Source organism: Cuculus canorus, chromosome 12, assembly GCF_017976375.1.
Source record: "Cuculus canorus isolate bCucCan1 chromosome 12, bCucCan1.pri, whole genome shotgun sequence".
Taxonomy (NCBI): Eukaryota; Metazoa; Chordata; class Aves; order Cuculiformes; family Cuculidae; genus Cuculus; species Cuculus canorus.
The window spans coordinates 7789749-7815811 of record NC_071412.1 but is presented as its reverse complement, the minus strand read 5'-3'; the positions used below and the strand labels follow the sequence as shown (position 1 = coordinate 7815811).

At 41.8% G+C, this 26063-nt stretch overlaps 1 protein-coding gene across 1 annotated transcript; it reads right to left on the bottom strand.

Moving 5' to 3' along the window:
- MTHFS (methenyltetrahydrofolate synthetase) lies at positions 1 to 25455 on the bottom strand. The gene is made up of 3 exons (XM_054077968.1): positions 25199 to 25455; positions 20748 to 21012; positions 1 to 1393 (listed from the first exon to the last, which is right to left on the bottom strand). Exons 1-3 carry the CDS (start codon positions 25334 to 25336, stop codon positions 1170 to 1172), a joined length of 627 nt encoding a protein of 208 aa, XP_053933943.1. The 5' UTR covers positions 25337 to 25455; the 3' UTR covers positions 1 to 1169.
- Positions 25456 to 26063: the final 608 nt, after the last annotated feature.

Below are 26063 nucleotides of genomic sequence, written 5' to 3'. Positions count from 1 at the left end.
GTCTTACGGTCATTTTGCTCCATAGCTGGTCCTTGAGAATTCATGGATTTTTTAATGACAAGACAGAGCAGTTTGGTGAAAATAAATGCACTGATTTATTGATTGAAGGAGGAGTCAAACATGTATAGAAAAAGTGAAGTTGCACTGAAGAAGGACCATAAAAGTTTCACAGTTTGATTGATCCTGACTGGTGATATTCTGTCCTATTACTATGAACACAGCGTGCAGAGAAAAATTCACTCTCTTCTTCCTGATGTCCAGGATGGTCTGGAGAACTGCAGAAAAAACCAACCTTCTACCCCAAAACTTACTCAGTCCTTAAAACCCGCTCTCTGCAAATATTAGCATCTCTTTATCCTTTAACATAAGTGTCCATACTTCACACAGTACTTTGGGACATTACAAGAGGCTCATGTAGAAAATTTAATTTAAAACTTATTTTGGAAACTTAAACTTATTTTGAACATTATTTTACAAAAACAGAGCTGTTTTTCTCCAAATGGAAAACCCACTAACTGCATTTTAGACTACATTACAATATTCTATTCATATAGAGGAAAGAACCAAAGCCGTGGACACAAGTCTTTTTTATTAACAGCTACTCCTTTTATTTTAAGACAACTTCAAGGAACCAAGTAAAAAGTCTAAATTATTGTATACATCAAAATCCATTAAGGCTTTTTTTCCAGCCACTATTTTTTGCCCAGCTTACTATAGCATTTATCTGTCGTTTTCTTCTTTTCTCATGGATGTACATAGTATTTAAGTACTAAGATCTTTTACCATAACAAGTATCTAATTCCAGAATTGATTAAGAACTGTCATTAGTATACAGTTCACTGGAATAATAAAACTGTTAAGTATGAAGTACTTGGTTCCTCAGAAGCACCATGAAAAGAAATGGTCCTTACTGTAATAAACAGTCATTCTTGTTTCTATTGATTGTAGAAAAAGAATTCACACCAGAAATTTGCTAATTAAAAGCAAATTAATGCAATCCTCACTACTTTTATGACTTTTACACTGGGTTGGTTTTTTTTATTTGTGTTCAAACACAAATAGTGTATTTTATTGCTCCCAAAGTCATAGATGACTATTAAAAAGTCATGACTGATGGATCTGACGTCTTTGTTCGGTCACTCTGAAGGTGGGTTGGTATCAAGATACTTTCAGCAGTCTTCATAAAGGATTTCATCTACTGGGACATCATTTTCTGCCACAGGCACTGAGTCACAAATCTGTTCCCTAAAAGCCAAGGCAATTGTGTACGGCTTTCCACTGGGATGTTTCATACATCTTTCCAGATAGGTATCATAATATCCTTTCCCTCTTCCCAATCTGTTGCCTTTTTTGTCAAACCCAAGGCCTGGCATGAAGATAAGGTCAAGACCCCCTGCAGAAAAATGAAATAAACATTAGTTGATGCACTGTGGATTTCCTGATGGCTTAACTATATCCACATAACTTCAGAGATATGCAAAAATACAAGCTTTGTGTTCTGCAAAATGCTTCCTTCTCTTTGATCAGATGAAAAATACTTTGAATGCTAAACCTGTAAATTTACATTTTAATCTTATCAATTGCATACTAGATCAGCTGCAAAATAATTAGACCTTGAAAACCTAGAAGAAAAAACCTTACCTCATAACAAATTTATTTTATCATTTTAACCTCACACTTCCAAATACTAATGATTATGACTCCAAATCCAGGCAGAGATTGAACTTAGGGAAATTCAATGCAGGAGGAATCAGAAAATCAAATGAACTTCAACATCTGACATGAAAATAGAAAAGAATTAAAAGAATAAAAAGAAGATGCATAACAGAGAAAGAGAGCATCTTCTTGACACAACTGTAAGATCTCGTGAACCTTTACTCAATCTCCCAAAACCGAAGAGCCTTGAACACTACATATTCTGAAAGTGGGTATTTGTCCTCTTATATCAAGATAAAGATTTCAAAGCCCGTCTCTTCAGGATGTCAGGTTCCTCTTCTCTCAAAGGACATTCTTCCCGAGCTTCCAGCACTTTCACCACTGCCCCAGCAGCACACACAGGCATTCTGCTCGCTTTCCCTGAACATCTTTCCTTCCAAAGGGAAGCATGGGTTCCACAAGACTCTGGAGTTGCACTTGATTGGAACTCAAAATCACTTAAAAAGCTGAAAGAAGCTGCATAAGCTGCCAATCATCTGGACAAAACTGGCTGGTAAAACCCTGACAAAAGACCCCACCACACAGCTCCTGATAAGAAGGCAAGACCAGCCCAGCCTTTTTTCTTGTTTGTTCATATTCCGTGAATGGATGTGGATCAGCATCATGCTGGGTAGCCGGCATCATGTCGGTACAATTCACACTTGGCTGCCCGCTTGTTTCAGAAGTTGACTCCTACCACGGCCAGGTAAGCTAAGGAAACTGACTGCCACGCTGGGTGCCAGCAGGCATGAGGGCACCCACTCTGCAGATTGCCATTACTAAGGCTTGTTCGTTTAGTGTGATAAGTCTTGCAAGGACATCCTCTAAACAAATGAGCTTGGCTGGCCTGGTGCTGACAACTGACCCCAGGACCATCACACTCACTAGACTTTCATTACATGCTGCTGTAGCAGACGCTTCAGGAAAGAAGGGCCAAAACAATAGTGGAAAACCAGCACAGACTAAAATGCAGGTGACACAAGTTTGGAGGCAAAGCAAATACCGTGTCTCAGTCCACTTCTTCCTTCTTACAGCAGCAGTACTTAACCTTGAGCAGCTTTTCTATAACTAGTTTCTGCTCCTTCACCAGAGCTAGGATGAGTAAGGTATTTTTCCGCTTCTCCTATGTCCAAATCTACTCTCTCCTGTCATTTTGGATTGAGCTGCTCTTACTACATCTAGCTGAGGAATGATGCCTAACATTCAAGGAAATGTGTGGGAGCATGTTCTGGAAAAGCCAGACCTAAACAGAGTTTTTCAGTTTCCAGGGAATCCCATCTGAGATCATGTATCAACCCCAAACTCAGCCTGGAAGTCTATGTTAAAAGTTCACATAAGACTCAGTCATTTGCACGCACTTTCCAGGCTCCTGGAGATTTCCTTCTGCTGTTCATCATTCAGAGAAGAGTCATTGATGTCAACATTCGTCCATCATGACCGGATGACTTAATTAGAACATTCATATAAAATATGCAAGGCAACATAGCGTGAAATGCTTAGAGAAGATCAACCTTCCAAATCTGGCATCATAAAATTAAGAAACATGGCATTCTTAAAGAGGTCAGGGGAGCAAGAGGAGGGAATTAGCCAAAGGGCAAGCCACAAAATATACTGGTTGAAATAAAAAGCAGTCTGAGTGTTTTACAGTGCTACAGTCAACTTTTGACTCATAGGACAGGCAAAGTGCAAATGGCAAAGAGGAAAGGAGGCATGAGAGTAGAAGTGTGGTTTCATCTGAAGAGAGATGCCATTTTTATGCTATCACCATGTACACCATGTTGGACATACTATGTCACATCTCCTCAGTTTGCAAGCAAAAACATATACCTGCCCATTGTCAGGCCTGTGCACTAGGAGCTAGGAACCAGCTGATCCTCCCTCTCAGCACAGTCAGTAACAGACTCTGCAGGTCAAATCCTCCCTGAGTTACTCCTGTGCTCACTACTTATCTTCTCCATAATTTGCCTCACATTGGCTTTGTGTAGGTATTCAGCTGGTCCAGAAACTAATACATACCAAATACCAATGAAGCATTGAAAGAAACGCACTCTGCCTTACACCTTGTTTTAGCAGTTTTCACTCCATGTGCTTCTCATAGCAAAAAGCAGGAAACATTTACAGTCGCTACTGCTGGCAGGTAAGAATACACACAAGAGACAAATCTGCAGAGTAAAAAGGTGCCATTTCTCCTTACATTTGTATTACAGACAGGAAGAAGACAAGTCAGTGGAAGCACTAAGGAAAGAGGGAATTGGCAGCAACAGTGCAGGGAAGAAAGATATTTTCTATGTAGTTTAACTGATAGCACCAGGCACACTTGAGTGAATTCAGATGTACTAAAACACAGTATTTTCTTCTGGGTTCTCTGGAGAAACAAAGGCTGTTTTAATGAGTCAGCTCCTCTATAATCATGGATATTTTACGCTGAGTAACTCAAACAATCTTGTGGAAATCTCAGTATGAAAAATTATGCTGTAAATACTGTAATAATTACATTATATTTTTCTTCCACTGGAGCACTGCAATACCAACTGCCTTTGCTCTGACCCACAACACTGTCTCATACCCATGCAACTCACACTGCACAAGATTTAAGTAAAACACCAAGCAAGACTTTTGGTAGAAAAATGACACAGCTACCCTGCAAAGAGCCCAGGGGTAGATCAAGCAGCATTAGCCCCATATCCTACGCCTGGAGCTAGAATGAACGGCAGAGAGCTGCATGGAGAAAACACTTCCTTACCACATAAACTTGGGGAGCAACAAAACCTCTTGTGGTCGCCTGTGGCAGCATGTGGGAAGAGCTGTCACAGGATGAGAGGTGACACACAGATGAGACAAAGATTGCAGACACAGAAGATTACTATCGACAATGAGAGTACATCAACAGGATGGCAAGTGAGGGCAAGGACATCTTATGCCCCTTGGCATGAGGCCCTCAGGCTCCCAGGCACTCCCAGCCCTGCAGGAACACTAGTTGCCACTCAGGATGCCCTGCAGGCTTGCTCCATTCTCACATCCTGCTTCTCTTGCTCCCACAGACCGCAGTGTGCCATGGCATCCTTGACCCTGAGAAACAGAGCATGTACTTGGGCAGCAAACACCACATTGGTTTCTACTGCTTTGTAAAACAGTCTAAGAGACGTCTCATGATCTTGACCTACTTCTAGCCCATTCTTTCCAATTCGCACTGTTAGCATGTGTCTGTAGTCGTTAACTGTTGGCTCTGGATCTCTGAAGGTCCAGGAGCGCAGAAGAGAAAACCCAGAAAAGCAAACCCACAGTCAAAGGGGCCTTTTGCTGTACATAATCTGTGCTTCTGGAATACCTGCATGCGGACTGCAGATTGCTAAAGGCTGAAAACAGTCTTAAGCAAAACCAGTCTGAGGCTTCTATATAGAGAACATCAATGCTTGTTATACACTTTAATTAAGCAACTCAAGTATCCCAGTAAGATTGGCAATGACAGTCACCTAATACTTGCTGTATGACACGAGTTCTTGCGGCCACAGCTCCTTCAACTGTGTAGCACTATGCATGAAATAATATACCCTGGATTGCCTATCACTGTCTATCACCATGCTGACACAGCCACACAGGTTTCATTTATACTGCTAAATACAGCAGAGCAAGAAAACAAATTTATTTACAGGACTACGGGTAGTCAATGCTGTTTAACTGTCAGCACAACGCCTGGCAGTGCTGGTCCAAGTGACACCCACACAAGGTCCAAGGACACTACACAGTTTCCAGGGGACAGGATACCCATGGCAGTAAAGACAGGAGAGTACAGCTCTGGCTCCTTCTACCTTGGGCAGTCCTCCTACACCAACAAAACTGGTTTTGCTCCTTCAGACACAGACATAGGTCTTGCTGCCACATGCCAGAATACACAACACAAATCCTCAGACTGATGCTATAAAAATGGTTTGCCATAAGGCCTCATATTTTTAAAGATACTACGAAATGAGGAAAAGATCAAAAAATAAAAATAGCATTGCCTTAGGGCCACAGAGACGTCACGTGAGACCAAAAAAGACGAGACAGGCTAAGTTCTGTGTAGTGTGGATAGGACTAGTCTGTATCACTCAGCACTCTGCTATCTAACACTGTGAAGATAACAGCCATATCTTCAGAACCTGCCAAATGGGTGTACAGGCATACTCTGTTTGCACTGACTTGCGTGCATCCACATAGACAGACCTTATGTCACAGAAGTAAAATTACTTGCCCAAGGACTCAGGAAACATGTGGCAAAACTACATGCAAAAGGCAGGTGTGCAAGCTGTGCATCCCCTGATTTAACCAGCAGACCAAAACATTTGCATCCCCACTTGTGTTTTAAATAGGAATACACAGTTTTGCTTCCTCTAGGCAGCTGCAGTGAATTTCCTCAGTTTGATAGTGCATTTCTCATTACCCTTCATGATGATATCAGGCTTGATTTGTTCTCCAGGGAAGGATTTTCTCCTTGCACCTCATTACCTCTCTTCTCCTTAATCTGATGTTCCTATTCGAAATGCCAGCCGGCATTTTCAGAAGTGTTCTTGACAATGGTTAATTATAGAAGAGTCCATCAAACTGCATAGATACAGGTCATGTAAAGACTACTTAGGACTTGTCCTGCCCTCAGAAGGAGCAGCCAGCATGGCCCCTCTCCTCCCAGGTTTGAAGAGGCTCCATCAGCCTGCCACCACCTGCCATGTGGGGTCATTCATCCTCCACCTGCACAGCCAGACAGTCATAACAGAAGATAAAATCAAAATACTCTGTCATCCCACCTTCCCATCCCTCACCACCGCTTGCTTTGTGGACACAGCAAAGCACCTGGGATCCATCAAAGTGGGAACTAGGACTCTCTTGATCCTCACCTCTAAAGCACTTAAAAGAGGCTGAGGCAGAGGCCAAGCCGCAGCAACTCCTGTGTCCCTGTAAAGAACAGTAAAGTGCTTATAAAAATCATACTTGCAGCACAGACGCCTTCTGAGCTCAAGCTTACAAGAGGCAGACAGCAATCAGCTCTGCATGCTACTGCTGCTGCTCCCGCCAGCAATGGCTGTGCAGTTTGGGCTTCTTCCTGAAGCACAGAAGTTTGTGCATCATTTATTTCATCACCACAAGGATGGCTTGATCCTCCCAGCCTGCTACTCTGGGCAAGATGAAGCTTCTCAGTGGATGTTTTTTTTCCACACACAGCTCACTCGGCGGTGGTAGTCAGGGACTGCCCCTGCTTTGCTTGGATGTAAATGATTACTTCAGATGAAGGAACAGAAAAATCAGGACAAGAACAGCTTTCTGCCTGAAGGAAAGGAGTATTTATGGTGTTATGCACACTATAAACAATATCAAATCACTCTACACACAACTTCTGCAGGGCTGACTAATGTCTGAAAGTTGTTAATTGACAAGGATTGAAAACTTGCTTTGGTCCTTCTCTGATCTAGAAAGCACTGCAATGGTAAAAAACAAACAAACCTTTTTGCAGGAAAACATTACTTTTCAGAATGAAAAGGGTGCGGTACCCATCTGGTGGCTCTGTATCTGCTACCCCAGCACAGAGGAAAACATTACTTCAATCACTTGATCCTAACATTGAAAGAATCAATCTTGATGGCATGCAGGGTATGGGCCAATGAGTTGGAATAACTCAGAAAGTTCTAATTAATAAATCATTACTGTAATTTTAATTACTGTCAGTATCAATATAGTTAGGCCCCTTGGGTAAATGTTAGCTTCTCAACATATACTCTATAAGGCCCAGTTCAGCATCTTGTTCTGTATTTACACAATACCTAATGCCATGGTCTAGGTTAATCACCAGACCTCGGGGAAAACAACTCCACAGAGGTAAATAATTTAATTATGCTGCAGCAAAACAAATCCCTTCCCCTTTATGACTAGTGCTCAGCCTTCTCCCTAGAATACCCCATGCGCCCCTTGCACCACTCCTGAGGTTGCTAACAGCTTGGTATTTCCTCACAGATAAAAGTTTTCTGCCCTTTGGAAAAAAACTACTCTTAGTTTCAAACTTGCCCTTGTTTTCTCTGCTATTACACTTGCCTTGGTCTAAAGTCAAAAAGGGGAAGGCCACGACTGTTCACTACAGGCCTGAACCTACTGTGAGTCCTGGAAGGGCTGGGATTACTTCCAGGGGAAACCACCTTGCTATCCCAATTAAGCACGGGAGAAGCCAGATACTATCATATCCCGAATCAAATGAGCAAGGGGGCAAAAACGTTATCCTCTTCTGCAACTGACGAGCATTTGAAAAAATGTCATTCAGCCAAAACCACAGATGCTGACTTCTCCCAGTAACACAGGTGATCACAGACACAAAGTTACATTGCTTAACTTTGCCCCCGCCAGTCTGCTAAAATGGAAATACAGTTCCTTAAACAAACAGGAAACTATCTGATAATTCCTACTTGCTCACATGATACAGCCTTTGAAAATCAATACAGAAGCTCAGCATGAATCTTCCTCTCCCTGTAAACCTAAGTTATAACACAAAGGATTGGATCCTCAGTTACTGTAAATCAGCCTTACTCCAGACTCTCCTCTGCACCAACCTTGGGAACTACATGAAAAATGTCCTGAGTTACCGACACAAGTTTGAGAAAAATCAATTATTTTTTCTTGTAGGTATTTCCTGTTAGTTGTTCCTGGACAGCTCTTCTCTATTTCTTGCTCTGTAGTCTCCTTATGATACCATACAGTCACCTAACATGACTAAAAGTTGTGTTTTGTATCAAACTGAAGTCCCAGCTCATTTTAAACCACAGTCAGCAGCTCTTCCTCCACATTTTTCCCCTGTCTGAACACTTTTAACTGTGCACCGGGAAGGTGTCTTCTAAAAAAACGTTTTACCCACATCCATGCACACCTATAACCCATCATGTACCTTTTACATATGTATAGATGCCAAGCAGGCTATCTCCTCTGCAATCCAGGGGCCCCAGGTAACTGGTCCACTAGCATGACTGAGACAGCTTCTGTTATTACTTCAATAAAATATTTTGCAGAAAATAGAACCATCAGCAGAATCTACAAACAAGCACCAAGCAACTCAGCGTTTATCTGTCTACTCATCCATGTCACTGCTTTGTGTCAGCATGAAACACTGGTCTCCACAGTTCACACTTGCCCTTCTGAACTACAGCATAATAAAATATTTATACATCTCCCTGAGAAGCTACGTGATAGCCATCAGTCATACAGATTTAAAACAATGGAGTGGCAGCCACTCTTGTGTTATTAAACCTGCAAAACACACTAATAAAGGCATTTGATCAGCACCTACGTTACTAAGCAGTGATCAGGCAAACACTTTCCTATTTGGAATGAATTTAAAACAAGATCTTATAAATTTAGTGCCAATGCACTTGAAAGGTGAAGTGCGCTGCACAGCATCAGCCCTGCACAAACAAACCTAACCTGCTCCACAAACAAATATCCTTTCATCTGTCATCAGGGAAGCTACTGCATAAGGTTAAGACTGGTGTTCAAATTCTAGCTGGTTTCATGACGTGGGAAGACTATGCGAGGCTATACCATGACACTAACTTCCCCTGAGGTTTAACTTACAGTCAGCTGAGGTCTAGTGTCTCATTTTCAGATTCTGCCAAATGTCTACCTAAAAGAAATTTTGAACAAGTATTTCTCTATTTCACTATTATTCATCAAGTCTGCGTAAGCCTCGCAAATAAAACATAATCACTCAATGCCGCCTACAAAAGCGTCTGGTTTGGCAAATTCAGAGTAAAGGAAATATTTGCTTAGCAATGCTTTAGTTATCAGTCTGTGAAAAATAACTTATCTGGTCCTGATATTCAGATATACGAGCAGAGTTATTATAGAAGAGTCTGACTGGGAAAACATGGGCGACAAAAAATGTTTGGTTCAAAGGCTTGCACCTGGGTTCCCGTGATTTTAAACCTCCTAAATACCCTGAAACAAAAAGTACCAAAGAGCCATTCCTAAGAGGACAAATGGCATTAGAGCCACTTTACAGCACATCAACACATCTTGTTAAATGAACAAATGCTGACTCCAAATCTGCTCCTTTAGAGAAACTCGCAAGGCATTGGTTCTTGAAGTTTATTTAGAGATTGTCAAAACACTGCTGCAGCCTAAAATACAAGGATTTCTGTGTATCTTTAAGTATTTTTATGATAAATTCTTTAAGATCTTATCAGCTACACTTCCCATAGTAAGCATTATTTAACACAGTCACTTGATACACGTGCACTACCTCACATCTTCACTCGTGGTCCTCTTTTGCATGCTGCTGCCTGGATATTTTTAAATCAAAATATGACAGAAGTGAATCATTTGGGGATTTTTTTTAAATTCATCATGCATCACTATCAATATTTCCATACTCTTTGACTCACTCAGCAGATAGTCTATTGTAGTATGCAGAATTGTTTGTGAAATAGAAATGGTTAAGACATCAACTTCTTGCATCAGTGTATAAACCCGACTCCTGTAAGGAGTTGAACCACTTGATGGGAACATTAGGCATGCTTACAGGCAGGGTTTCTTGAACATGTAAAGTCAGCTGGTTTGGAGGTGATGGCACCTTCACTGTTCTCTTAAATGTGTTAACATCACAACAGCTGAGAAATCCTGCTTCTTCCATCACAAGATTTTATCTTTTTAAGCTTACACAGCTTGAAATACCCAGCTGTCCCTGGAATCCTTCACCTCCCTCCAGCTCCTGATTTTTTGGAGACATTAGGCTGGAACACTTGTTCTTCTGTGTGTGTGACTACAATGCATGGATGAGATTTTAATTATAGGAAAACAGCCTAAATGACACCAATGCTCCACAGTAAATCTATGGAATACTGACATCTGCTGGCAAAGGCCTTCATGTCACTCCTGGACAGGAATTTGGCCTCCATCTACACCCCAAAAGCTGATTCCCATCTCATATGCACAAAAGCCAGCATAAGCATGAACTGAGTCCAGTTACGATGCCAAATGTGAAGTCTAAGAGTTATCCTTACAATGCTGAACTGCAGCCTCAGTCTCCTGCTCCCTGAAAGCCAGTGGCTCTTAGAGAGGTCCAAGGAATCTCCCACTGTATGGGGGAAATGACAGTATATTTTGAATCTCGGCAAAGACTGTGGGGATTAACTGTGCCAGAAAGACAAATTTTTGTAGCTGGAAAAGTGCTGACCTGATTTAATAGCCCACTAAGCTGTCAGAAAACCAATCCTAAGAAACGAAAGAAAGAAAAAAAAAGTAGTAATTTTCTGCCAGATTCATGAGCTGTCAGATTCATATTCTGCTCAGCAATGAGTACCAGAGATAGCACTGTGGTTGGGAGGATGAGGGGAGCTGGAAGCAAGTAAAAGGCAGCAGGACTGTCCCTTTCTTGCACAAGCCGGCTGCTAGATGGGCTCAGCTGTCTCTTCGATCCACATTACCGTACACAGGTGGGCAGCAGCAAAAAGCTTCTTTTCTTCTCTCTCATCTCTCACAAAGGCACTGAGATGAGCTTGGCACTGGCTCTTCTTTGTCATAAATGAGAAAAAAGGGAGACAAAATCTCCATCTGGATTAGTTACTGCAGCCAGAGATACTTGCGTGTTTGCATTTCCTCTGTATGAGTCTGTGGTACAGACTCAGGCCATACTCCAGAAATGAACTTCACCCCTTATCTGCTTTTGAGAGACTCCTGTCTCTAGGAAACAATATGAAGAAAATGACAATGCTACCGTTCACACTCACTGTAGCAAAATTAGCCCTCTTTGAAACAAAATACCGAAGAGCCACTTGTAGTAAATTTAAAACCCCTGCCTATGTTGCTTTCATTTGTCTTTCAACTTTAATTGATTACAGCAGTAGTAGTATTTTTAGTTGTTTTGCTGAGTGCAAGGAGACTGTCTTCTGCAAGAAGGCAAACATGGATGTGACACTTAAGATGAATCACAGAATGACATGAGACCAACTCCTATTCCTGCACAGGACAACCCCAAAATTTACACCATGTGTCTGAGTGCAATGTTGAAATGCATCTTGAATACTGTCAGGCTTAGTGCCATGACTACTTCCCTGGGCAGCCCGCTCCAGTGCTCCACCACACCTGAGCAAAGAATCTTTGCCTAATATCCAACATAAACTTCCCTTTGCAAATTCTTCCTGCCATTCTCTTGGGTCCTATCATTAGTCACCAGAGAGATCAGTGCCTGCTCTTCCTCCTCCTTCCCTTGCAAGGAAGCAGTAAATTGTGATGAGGTCCCCTCTCAGTCTCCTCTTCTGCAGGCTGAACAGACAGAGTGTCTTCAGCCACTTCTCACACGACTTCCCCTCTAAACCCTTCACCAACTTTGTGGCCTCCTCTAGACCCTCTCCAGAAGCTTGATGTCCTTTTTATACTGCAGTGCCCAAAACGGAACACAGTACTCGAGGTGGGGCTGCCCCAGTGCAGAGCAGAGCGGGAAAATCACCTCCCTCGACCTGCTGGCAATGCCGGGCTTGATGCACCGCAGGACACGGTTCGCCCTCTTGGCTACCAGAACACACTGTTGACTCTTATTCAACTTGCCATCAACCAGAACCCTCACATCCCTTCCTGCCGGGCTGATGATTACAAGGGAAAAGCAGTCTTTTAAAGCCTTCATGAACTTTATGAAAGCAAAAAGCTGAAGTGTTCCAGAGCTCTCAGCCCTCCAGGTTCACTGCAGGATACCTTGGCACAGGCAATGTTAAAATTAAACCACACTACATTCAGGGTGTAGTCTGCACCAAGGAAATTCAGGACTCGAGGGCACCAAAGGGCGTTACAAAGTGATGCCACATAAACACATCAACTTTTGCATTTTAGAGTATTTTTTCCAAAAGCCCTTCAAATAAAGAGATTCTTTATAATCAGCCTACCTGTTTCTGAACAGAAGCACCATGAGAAGCTTGGCGAAAAGTGTTTGCCTTCACCTAGCAAACTGGTTGCTGATTGTTACTAAGCTGTTTGAGAGAGGTGTGGAAGCTGGTGCAGACATCAAGGCTCAGGGCAGACAGCAGCTGCAGGGGAGAGCAATGCCAGCGCCCACATCTTTCAACTGAAGGCTGGGATGCAGAACAACCCTGAGGGAAACAGTTGCTGTCACAGCATGGTCCAACACCTGAAATATTTTATTTCCAAACAAGCATTTTCATAGCTCAACTTGTTATGGAACATGATAAACAGAATAATGTACAATTTATGGATCTTTGATACTAGAACAGGCATTTTTGGAACAACATGTTGTTGTGGGATACCTGTGTGGAAACCAGTTAAAAAGACCTGCCCAGTGAGTTGATTTGAAATGCAGTGTTATGGTATATACAGAAAGAATTAACCTCCATAGTGTCATTACATATATTCCACAGCATTTCTTTACCTGGGTATAAGATGTTCTCTCAGGCACTTTTCTCTGATGTAAATCAGAGAAGTTCCAAAGGTTGAAAGAGCAATTGCTGGAACTTTTACACATCTAGGAGAATTTCTACATGCGAATAAGTAAATAGACAAAATTTGATAGAAAAAATTACATTTGAAATAATACAGGTTTAACTAAACAATGAATAACAAAAAGAAATTAATCAAACATCCTTATTTACTTCTCATTATACAAGAATGAGGTATCACTTGAACTGAAAGCAGCAAATTTAAAATGTATACAAGGAACATAATGTTTCACACAGCATAGGAACTTAATATAATATTAACATAATAAGGAACATAATATTTCACATTACAACTAACTAATCAGTACAACTCACAGCTGTCAGGAGACAGCACAGCCAAAGGCTGTATTAACAAAGACAATCTGAATGCCCACAGGTAAAGAAAAAACAGAACCGGTTTGTAAGGGGATACACCGGGGACTGTAGCTGCTTAGGTAGAGGTAGGAAGGCAGGAATAAATTACAGTTACTGCTACATAGCAACAAGCTGGGAAATTTCCTGACTCTTGCAAAACACATGATGCTGCATTGCAAGTTCAGTGCTCTGATCTTGCACTACACGAAGGGAAGCATTCTCTCTTCACAACAAGGCTCACCACCAGAATGTTAATGCCTCACTCACACTGAATTTGTTCTCTTTGTGCATATCAAAATACTATGGCTCATTGTCTCAAAGCAGAAGTTCATTCCAAACTTTAAATCATTTCATTAAAAACTAAATTATATTAAGAGCTAAGCCTCAATTTGCAATTTTGTTTTGTGCCACGCTCTTTTCTTTTTTATGACCAGTGTAAAAGATTCTAAATGATAATCTATCCTGTGACATATATTGTCCTGTAAGCTTTAATCATGTCTCCCAGAGGAAAAGAAGATCTAATAGTACCCTCAATCGCTTTACAATCTTGTTTGGGGCATTTTTTTGTTTTCTTCCTAAGCAGTAATATTTAATAACTCTGCTTTTCACATACTCTTATTTTATTTATTCCAGATACATTCCACTCTGCATAGATCTCATTTAAATAGTCACAGTTACCCCTGAGCATTGTTTACTTCATGTCTTTTTTCAGAATCATTAGCGTCATTTTATATGGTCCCATTATGCCTTCATGTACAGCTATAAAACATCTAATGGAGTTGAAGTGAAGTATTAGACCTTCCCTGTGCTTCAAGACATGGAATTTTCTCCTCACCCTGTTTTTTAAAATTTTAACGTGCTTCACATTTCAAAATTCTCCCATTTCTGGTGCATCTTTTGGTTTTGGTTTTTTTTTGGAGACTTCCAACCCATTATCTTTTCTTTATATCCCATTTTATTTTGCAGCTGTAAGTTAAACCTATTCCTCTTAAGTTTACAATGCCACCACTTCAGCCTGACTTCTAAAGAACTCTGCTAAAATTTGGAATAGCTAAGAGCGTTTGATGGCATTACAAGGCCATCAGTCCCGGCAGCAAATGCAGCCTCTTTGAACATATGAATAAAAACCAGGAATTTAAAAACAGGTGAAAAAGCGCTTCTGTGAACTACATTTTTTCTGCAAGGCAGATCCCAATGGCAAAGTTTAAAATGAGGCTAATGGTCACTCAGGAATAATTTCAAACTACTTGAGGCTGTGTTGAACTGTAGCCTAGAGGCTGCCAGCATCCTCCTTCCATGAGGGTCACACTCCCCAGCAGAAATAGCCCTCACGAACCCAATACAATCCTTGTGGGTAAGCTGTCCCTGTCTGTATCTACTACCCCCATGTTACTGTAATTTATGCAACAGCGAGTCTCAAAGTATTCTGGAAGTTATTAAGAGCAGAAAGAGATAACTCCCCTAACTGCAAAAGCCAACATCCCAATGGTTATGTGAAAATGAAGCAGCAAGCAGTTGCTGCTAGACATACGTTAAGTTTTCCTCCCCTTGTTTAAATTCAGACCTTTCCTTATTATTAATAAAAAACAAACTGTCAGTTAAAGCATGGATTATCTAGTTAACATTTCACTAATTATCTAGAAGGTACTGAACACAAATATTGTTGTCAAATATCATGATTGGTAGGCCACCAAAGTTTCCAGTAATGGAAATGCTGGAAGTCTCCAAACTGAATTACAAAATCCAAGTCCAGTTCTTAATACATTCATTTCTGGTAGCAGAAATACATTACGCTTTAGTAGAGCAGTAGCAAATTATTCAGTATTCCTCACTACATATAAGATACTGTATTTTCAAGTGCTGACATTTTTCAGCTTGGGTGTTTATGCCAAACTGAGGAGAGGTTATGCTTCTTTTATTTCAGGCAAAATGGCTCACTGGTTTCTAAGAAAAAAAGCTAGCAAAAAACAATGATGGGAAAAGCTCTACTGCTTCACGCTTTGAGGGAAGGTCTTAAAACATTGCTGTCGTACCCTCTGTGTCAAGGACGTGGCTTTAGCCCTGTTCAAATCCATCTGAGCCAGGCTTACACAATGTTGTCAATGTTTGAAAATGTGCTGTTTGCACAGGCTTAGGGAAGATGTGTCAAGGTTAGCGCTGGGCCTCTCTGAAGATGCCACCCTCTCTGTAGTGCTGCTGGAGTCACAGCAGCACAGGTGACCCCACGACTTGCTCTAGGAGCCAGGGCCAGTTTACACCCCACACATGTTGGCTTGATACAGCCACACAGTAAACTGGATCCACTCATCCAGGTTAAAAAGTCCCAACCAAACGAGGGTAGAGGAGAAGAGGAAAATACCCTTCATACAGAGCAGCTTGCTGATTCAGCTTCCAACAGAGAGGCAGAGAAGAGGAAAATACCCTTCACACAGACCAGGTTGCTGATTCAGCTTCCAACAGAGAGACAGGAATATGCTGAAAACACAAAAGAGGGCAAACTCCTTAAGCCAGTATTGCTGCACATGGAGCTGCAGGCTCACCTCCTCCTGCCAGCCTCACATCCAACTGCAAGGATTCAGTAAGGACTTTCATTCTGGTGGCTGTTCCTAGTCCTGCTGACTGTGGCCTAAGTGGGAACTGAAACATGGAAGTAAACGAGGACTGAAGTTTCATGATTTTTTTTTGGCATGCCATCCACTTACGCAACCCCTCAGCACCAGCTTCCTACAAGGCCTTCAGCTGCACCAGTCCAAATCTGTTTGGTGGTACTGTCTGAGGGAAGGAGAGTCTTTTACAGGTGCTGGATTACTTCTAACCGAGACTGGTTTCCCAGAATAGCTCCCAAAGTGGCTGCAGCGGCATCTGTGCTGGCACAGGAGAGGAGGGGCGGGGACTAAGAGGAGGACAGAGGGCAGTAGCTTATTTAATCAGGCACTGCTCAAAAGAAACAATCACAAAACTATGGCTTTTGTACTGTTTAGTACAAAAAGTACTATTAAATAGAGGAGTTTTTCAAGGCCAATGAAATAGAAAAAGAAGCCAGAACAGTGGGGAAGGAAATGAGTAAATTGGGATGAGGAACCTTGTATGTATGGAAGTGGACAAGTGAAAGAAGACAAAGCACATGATCTCCTCCCTTTTGGCAAGGGCAAGCTATTTATATTGGCCCAGCTGCCCCTGAAATGACAGGCTAGGACTCAGAGCAGGAGGAAATGCGGAATATGGTGAGAAAGGCCACAGAAGAACGCTTGCGGAAGGAGACTGAGATAGGCTGGACAAAGAGCAGAAGGATGGAAAGGGGCATTATGATGGCTGAGAAATTAAAGCCTGGAAAGCGGGGTCTAGGCCAAGGGCAAGAAAAGACTGAGTGATTACCATTTTGGAGGGAACAAAGAAGAAACTGTAATGTTTGGAAAAACAAGCAAGAGTCTGTGTTCACTGGAGGCAGCTCCTATGCGCAACTCAGGCTGCAAACACAATTCCAAGCCTCTGCTGCTTCTCCATGAGTAAATACCAGTTAATGTCTTTAAGTCATAGAAGACTGTAGTGATGAAGAGCTCATACAGAAATTAAGAACTCTTATCTCCATATGAAAGTTTGAACAATGCACAGTAAAAGAGACTTGCAGCTATAACTTGAACAGAGAGAAAACAAATGACTGAGCGCATGCTTGTTAGCAGCACTCATTAAGGGCAGTGTTCATTTTCTGCATCTTTGAAAGAGCCCAGATCCAATGGGCAAGGACTATGTAAAAATGTCCTTAAAGACTGGGGCAGAATTTACGCAGATAAAGAGGCTGGATTAAGTTTGTACACATAATCCTGTTTCTTGCATTTCTTAGGAAAGCATCTCACAATCCATTAAAATAAGCAGATGCAGTTATAATTTCTAATAACTCTTCGTTTCTCGGCCAAAGAAAAACATCTAGGCCAAACCCCCTTTCCTTATCACCTAGATGAATGGTTTAAAAGTTATCTATAATTTATTGCAAACCTTCAACTACTACTCAGTAGTTTGCTTCAGTTAAGCATGGTCCAAAACCAGGACCGTGCTCTGGTCCAAGACTTCCAGCTGAAGTCCAAAGCTGACCACCCATCCCCCTTCAAGGAAGCCACGTCCGAGAATTTTACCATACAGAGATACTTAACCCGGATATTTTTTCTGGAGTCCCAGTAAGAATAATATCTTTTTCAGAGCAATAACTTAGCTTTTCACCCATAGTTCTCAGAGCAGGTTTAAGTAATAATAAATAACACTACAAATGAGGAAACCCATGTCCAGCCCGCTGAATCACACCGCCTCCCTAAACCACACTGAAATGAGCTGCTGGTGAAGTGTCCTTTAAATTTCTGTAGGAGTCGTGATAAAAAGCAAAGAGAGAGCATGGTTTTATCTGATTTACTCCTTCCAAAGTGATGCAAAGCATCTACACTCCTGTAAACAATTACTACACTCCGCCTAACTTCCATCAAGCATATTACCTTGGGCAAAACCCAATACCAGTGCACATTTACACTTCTGATGAGCAAAGAAACAAATGTGAATTGGTACCTATTAAGAAAATGTACCACTGGCTTGCTCTAGAAGTTGTCTAAATCTTTCAGCAGGTTTAGATGAAAGCAAAGCAAGTCATACCTACAGGCACCTCTACTCCATACAAAATATCTTACCTTCTTCCATCTTCTTTCTTTCAGTTACTGTGTCCATTTAGCCTAAAGAAAGCAACTTGTTCCATGTCAGTTACCATCACCTATGCATGGCAGAGAAGACGACAGACTTTCTACTACCAAAACTGCAGTGATCTTTCTTTATGCCAGCAAGGTGTACTGTGGTGTACTGACAAGATGAAGATGGGTAAACCCTGACCCAACAGAAAAAGGGATGTCTCCAAAACGAGGAGTTCCTGTCTATTCAACACTGTGAGTGTTACCAAAGACTGGGGAACCCTTCACAAAAATTATGCCTAGTCTTATATTTGTGCTATTCTTCACAATAACCATGCTTGAAGTTTTTAGGACAATGTGAATCTAAGCTTTTTGTCATGGAATATTAATACACTCAGAAATGACATGACTTATTTATGCACCTGCAGGGTACATCTTGGAAATTACATAGCAACTTATGCCAGCAATGGGAACATTACTAATATAACACCATGTTATCTACTTATAACAATGTAAATGCCTCAGATCACCACAGTATTTGATAACATCACAGAGATAAATGATTCATCCATGCATAATTCCAACAATGGAGGATGGATGGAGTACCAAGGCAATTTGTATTCCTGCAAATGTACCAATGTTAAAAAAAAGTAACAACTGACACAAAAAATACCGCAAAACTAATTTACAGATACCTTGTAATGCAGTGTGCCTTTCGGTGGGGACAAATTAGGAGGGCGAGGAGTCTGATTATGCAATAGTGGAAAAAACCTAAACTTTTTCTCTAATCTACAAAAATTGTCTGAGCTCTGAGTTCCAATCCAAACCAAATTATTTCTAAGTCACTGAGTACAAACAGACTAAACCCAAATTTCAGGCAGAACAAATCTGACATGGACCTACACCAGTTGTTAAAACTGCTGGTTGTGGCTCTCTTGGCATCTCTCTGAAGACTAAAATAGCTCTTCCATCATTGCTTTCTGCTCAGAACCATACCCTGGGAACAAAACAACAGCTCCAGAACTAACCAAAGCTTGCTCCTGCCTTCCCCTCATCTTGACTGCCTGGCACCTAGGCCAAACCCAACAGGTACATCTCAGTGCACTCTAGACCAGGTAGTCCTTGCTCCCATCATAACTAAAATTGTTATGTGTGCATACTCTGTGATCCCTGTGACAGACCTGTTAAATTCAACTAAAAGCAGCTCATCAGTAGTACAAAAGCTTGTCCCAATTGCTTGAACTAAGTTCAGCCAACATAACGGTTGACATTTTAAGGGTTACCTTCAAAAGCCCCTAAATCCTACCAATATGCACAAGTTTTTGACAAAAATTAGGAAAACAAGGGACAATGCTAAATACTAAATGTAAAGAAGATGGTTGTATGAAGCAGTGAAATCCCACGCTGGTAAAAATGTGGACAGGGGAAGGATTCTGTATTAGGAAAGAGGTAGAGACCAAAAATATAAGATATACAAACACAGTGGTGTGGTTCCGGGAAAGTACCTTGGCATCCCAAACCCAAGTTAAACCAAATAGTCTCATATAAATGTCATGTTCCTTTATCAAGCATTAAAGAACTAGTAAGCCTGCAAGGTGTAGAAGCTGTCTGCATGGCAAATTTCCACCTGAAGAAAATTTTCCCAGACTGAGATTTCAAGCAGGAGTTTAACATGAGTTTTCCATTAATAACACTAAACATTTCTGCAGAGGTTTCAGGAAGATATTCATGTGTTTACAAAACGAATGCAAATAATGAATGCAGACACAGAAAAAGTAAGTTTGTTTACAAGTTTGTAGAAGTTGGGGAATTTTAGGTTAAGAAAGAGAGAGGTTAATTTAGGACCAAAACACACATGCTGCTAGCTAGACCTAAATAAACTTTTAACTTTTCAACCCTATGAAGAATCCAGTGTCTGAGGCAGCACTGTAAGATCAAAAAAAAATGTGAGAGAATGGTGATGGAAAAGCCTTTGCAATATTCACCCAAGCCCACAAGAAAGTCCTCTTATTTTCAGTCCAAGGTCTCGGTCCAGACAGCTGTTCTGCATGGTCAGGTTCCCCATCAGCACTGCGATTCATCCATGCAATACAATTTGCAGGATCAAAGATTTCAGAAAATTCTCGTGTCAGCCTACACGCATCACCTGAAAAGTTCCCCACATTTCACGCAGTGCAAACTAAAGTTCTCAGAGTATATCAGAAAACTGTAAATCCCCGTGACTTTCAATGACAGCAAGCCCATGTACCTTTACAAGCTTCTATGTTTACACTTGTTGAGACTGCACTGAGGATGTCCATGAACGAGACCAAGAAGCTGGTTACCTGGAGAGTTGAGTTTCCTTCAGTTGGATCAACTGTGCAGCCTTGTTCCTGCCCTGCTGGTATATCACAGGGGTGGCACAAGGTAGAGAAAAATAGGCAAGAGAAAAGGACCACCTGCTTACATTGACTTAAGCACCTTTACAACGTATAAAAGCAAACTATGACAGTTCATTTCACTCTTGCTATCAGATTATTTCCTACTGGCCTCCAGCCTACTCCTGCTCAACAACCCCACAAAGTAGGAAGAAAATACTCACCACCAGCAAGAGCCTCCTCTCTTGCACTGTCATCATCACTAGGCTGAAGAATATTCCAGGATGTCAAAGTAAGTGAAGAAATGTCTTCAGCTGATGATAACTTCAGCATGTCCATGTGATTGCTGTGAGGCTTGTAACGTGGGATGAAACATTCTTTGCCTTGCTTAAAAATGTTCTTAATGATTTCTTCTGTCTGGACTTCATCTGGCATACTCAGATAGATGGCAATTCTTTTGGACCCTTGGTACTTGGGGTGGTCAATCACCTACATGGGAAATTGATGTAATCACTTTATGAAAAGTTTACAGAAAAAACAACTTACTTTATTTGAATTAAACACACAACTGCAGCAGCAAATCAAAAGGGTAGAGGTACAACCAACCATGCCATAGACCGGCTTTGTTTCCTACTCCAACATTTCTACTCCCAGCAAAATCAAAATAGGCAAATTTCTGCAGCTAGTGAACAGAACATTGTAATACAGGTTTGGGCAGCAAAAAATGACTTTAGAGACAATCTCCTGATCCTATAAACATTTTTGCCATCTATCCCAGACATCCTCAAATGCTCAGCAGCACTGGAGAAAGATACAGCAGGTCAGAACTGCCAGCTTATGCAAGACAGGAGTTTTGCATTGCTCTTCTTCCATCCTTTTGACATGCCACCTCTCTCATCTAGGCCTAGGTGGAATAAGAGGTGCATTAATGACAATAACTCAAAAGAAAATCAGCATCAGAACAGATGACTGCAGAGCACAAAGTCTTTCAAGACCAGGCCCCTCTTCCGTTTTTTCACCTGAGATGTCTTCCCTACAGCAAGTTTATATATATGACTTCAAATATCACCTCCTTCTAATAGGTGATCTTACTACTGCACATTTTTCAGAGCTTGAAGGAAAGATGGCTTTCCCATTTTTTTTGATTTTCATGAGGTTCTGTGTGCTGGGCTTACAAAACACTGAATATAGGAAGGAAAATAAAAATGTTAATATGGTGAAGAGTCTCTGCCCCATTCCAGGCTGAATTCCAAATTAAAATGTAACAGGAGGTTGTCTTCTCATTCTCTAGTGCCTTACGTACTTCGTTATTTACATCTGGATAAAGCAAATACAACTATGTCCCTTCTTATTTAAATATGACTTATTCTACATACTCAGAAAAATCTGTCAAAAATATCAGACAATTGAGAAACTATGCTTATCTATGGAACAGAGAGCACCAAACCCTCTGCTCTGACTTTGCATAACTGCGGGGTAACTTGCTCTTCTGAGCTTTAGCCTTTGCCCTGGCCTTGTTTTGATAAATAAATTTCTCTATCCAAGTTGAGATATGGTTTTCACTCCTTTTTTTAACTTTCTTTCCAGCACAGCAGTTAAAAGCCCAGGGGAAATATTCAGAAGACAGATATATATTTTTTAAGGCAAAAAAAACCCCAAAACAAACACACACTCAGGACTACATTATGGCAATGTGTTTCTATGTGGCCATAGAAATATCTTAACAACCCAAAACCATATTTTACCTCCTTTTGTAATCTGTCCAATGCTACAGATGGATTTTTTCAACCTAGTGCTTAAGCTCTTAAACCACAGAATTTCCATAGTAGCTCGTTTGAAAGAACTGATTATTTAGTCAAATTGCAGACTCCAGGCGATGTCTGTGATTCATGTTGTTGAGGGCCTCCAGAGCCAAATCTTCTCATGGGTTTGGAGAAGAGAGAAACCAAGACAAAAAATCCTACCCTCTCTCAAAGTGGTACTGTGGGCACCACACAGGTCCCATCTGCTCTGATGTGTCTAGTAACACATTGATTACGTTGTAAAGAAAAATATGAGGTTGAAGATGTAAACCCACATGCTAGCAGGAAGACAAAATTTGAGATGTTTTCAGAACTGTGAAGATGAAACTGCTATGACTCGGAGCAGTTTCTGAGAAGAGTTGAAAAATTTCCACATTTAAATATTATCTGCCCTTTGTTCACCACCTGATGGCTTTTTTTTTGGCAGAATCAGAACATGCATACAGCATGACTTTAATCATCCTGAACATTATAAAATAATCATTCAGATTATTTTTATATATATGTATATAATTATATATTAGCAGCTAGGTTGGCCTGTGAAGCCATTTAATTTTGAATTTAATGATCAATTTGAGATGAGATTTTAAAACAAAAAATACTGTTGATGTGTTATTATAGAATAACTGTTATTAGCTGCAAGCACAGATATATGCTATAAGGCTACATTTTTGGCCTTACACTGTTTCAAATATTTTCTCAGCATTTTAAAGAATTTCTTCACGTCTTCTGCATTATCTTCCCATAAAGCAGCTGACTCCACTTTCTGCCACTTGCTCAATGCCAGGTCTGTCTCGAGCAAGCTCAGGATCTTCAATTTGTGTCAGATTATTAAACTGGCAAGATAACATCAAGTTATATGTCATATTTCCTGATTCCTCCTTTTAAGCCAAACAAAAGCTTTATCTTTTAGTGTGGTCTTGCTAGCAAAAATGTGTGCTGTCGTCAAGTTCATCAGACACAGTTAGACAAAGGCTGAGAGGTCCTGAAAATTCACTACTACATGGGCTAGGTGCTTATGAAGTTGGCAGAGGGCTCGGCAGCTTTGAAAATTATGTATAACAATATTTTCTAAAAATTGAAAGATTTAAGTACAACATGAGTGACTACTAAAATGAATTATCATGATACTAGGACATTGTATACATTTTTCTTAAAAAGCATTCCCAAAGAAAAAAGCTGACGAGTTCCAGTTAAACTTGCTATGACCTAAAGTTTCTGTGCTGCCGTGTCCCGCTCATGAAGTAGGGAATAATCATTTATAGACTTCACTTAATACTGAGAAGTAGTATTTGCTTAATGCTAACATGGAGCTTTGATACTTACATAAAGTAAACCCAAATGTGTCCCTTCTCCTTTAAATGTGACTTATACTACTAATATTAGCATTAAGTGAAGTCTAAAAAATATTTGAGATTCTCTGGCAGGTAAATAACAACATAAATGTAGATCAATCAGAAGGACACCCTGCTTCTGGAAGAAAAAAAAGGGAAGAACAAAGGACTGTGCTCTGCTACATGCAACAACCGCAAAACAATATTTTATTGTGTTTATTAAAATAAAATACATCATAGAATCCTAGAATCGAGCTTTGTAATCTAAATCCTAACAGGACATTTCAAAAGTACACGCTGAAATCAAGCTGTGCTGAGATACCATTTAGGCAAACCCTGCTGGAAAAAAGTACAAAAACCACATTAGAAAACCATTGTAGTCACTACAGCTAAAGAAAACCCTTCTAGAATGAGTTCTTGAAGAACTACTGTTTAATCTTTGAAAGTAAACGGAATTTGCCTTAAAACAGTAGTTTCCCCAGGCTATAAAAGCCTGGAAGTCTGTTAGGTCCTACTTGTGAATTTCCTGAGTTTTTGCAGTGTATCCCAAAACATTAATTACTGCCACCATAGAACTATAGAAGAGTTTGGGTTGGAAGAGACCTTAAAGCCCATCCAGTTCCAACCCCCCTGCCATGGGCAGGGACACCTCCCAGGAGATCAGACTGCCCAAGGCCCATCGAACCTGGCCTTGAACACCTCCAGGAATGGGGCAGACACAGCTTCCCTGGGCAACCTGTGCCAGTGCCTGACCACCCTCACCATGAAGAATTTCCTCCTTATGTCTGGTCTAAATCTGCCCCTCTCCAGTTTATACCCATTGTCCCTCATCCTATCCCCACAAGCCCTTGTCAACAGCGCCTCTCCAGCTTTCCTGCAGCCCCTTCAGGTACTGGAAGGTCACTATAAGGTCTCCTTGAAGCCTTCTCCTCTCCAGGCTGAACAAGCCCAACTCTCTCGGCCTGATCTTGTATGGGAGGTGCTCCAGCCCTCTGATCATCCTTGTAGCCTCCTCTGGACCCATTCCAAAGGGGATGGGGCAGCCACAGCTTCCCTGGGCAACCTGTGCCAGCACCTCACCACTCTCATGCTGAAGAAATTCTTCCTAATGTCCAGTCTAAACCTGCCCTTTTCCAGTTTATCCCCGTTCTCCCTCATCCTATCCCCACAACCCTTCATGAACAGTCCCTCCCCAGCTTTCTTGTAGGCCCCACGATTTCTTCGTTCCTTCACCATCCCCAGCTTCCCCAGCCGCTCCTCACTACCCCCTCTCTCCAGCCCCTTCCCCAGCTTCACTGCCCTTCTCTGGATCTGCTCGAGCGCTTTCATGTCCTTCTTGCAATGAGGGGCCCACAACTGTACCCCGGGCTCGCGGCGCGGCCTCCACAGCGCTGAGCGCAGTCACAACCCTCCCCGGTGCTACCGGCCCCGCTGTGCCCGGCACAGCCCGACACGCCCCCGGCCCGCTGGGCCCCCTCCGCAGGCCCCGCCCCGCAGGAAAGCCCCGGCCGGGCCTTCCCCTTCCATCCCCGCACGCACCTTGCGGCTGAGCCGGGCCGACTGGCCTCGCTTCTCCGCCTCGCCCAGCACCCTCAGCCTCGCCCGCAGCTCGGCCCGCAGCGCGGCCTTGGCCGCCCGCAGCGACGCCATGGCGGGGGCCCGGCCCGCGGGCTCCATGCGCGGGGCGGGGCGGCAGAGGCGGGCGGGTGGACGCCCTGAGGCTGGAAGGGGAGAGTGGAGAGCGAGCGCCCTTGAACCAGGCCTGGGCGGTGCGAGGGAGCGATCCCCTTCAGCCCTGTGCAGCCAGAATATATTTCCCACTGACATGCATATGGATAAATTTTCCCAGAAACCTTATGCATATTCTATCGCTTTCCAAGGACTCATTTTAATGCTCACAACAGTCCCGTCTCTTGTTAATTTGGAGCTTTGGAAACAGCTCTCCCCTCACCGAACAGAGGTGATCACAGCAGACACAGCTCAGCACAGACCACAAAGCGTTCTCAACTCCAAAAGAATCAACGGTGTCTGGAGAAAAAACACTGTTTAGAAAAAGTCTAATCCTATACTTTAATTCTAAAATCACAAAAACTATAGGTAATATTCAAATATATAACAGGTCAGTAGCTCCTAACAAATAATCCCTTCAGGTGATCACAGCAGACATCTCTGCTCAGCACGGATCACGCTGAACACAAGGCGTTATCATCTCCAGAGAATGAACAGTGTCTGGAAAAAAAAAAACAAGTTAGGGAAAAAAAAGAAACCATGCCCTAAAAATGCTGTTTGAAAAAAAAAAGAAGCCATGCTCTCAGAGGGGCATTCTGTCTAACTTTCAAAAAATACAGTTACTTATGTGAGAAACACTCATTCACTGGTAAAATATTGAAAAGGACAAAGTCTT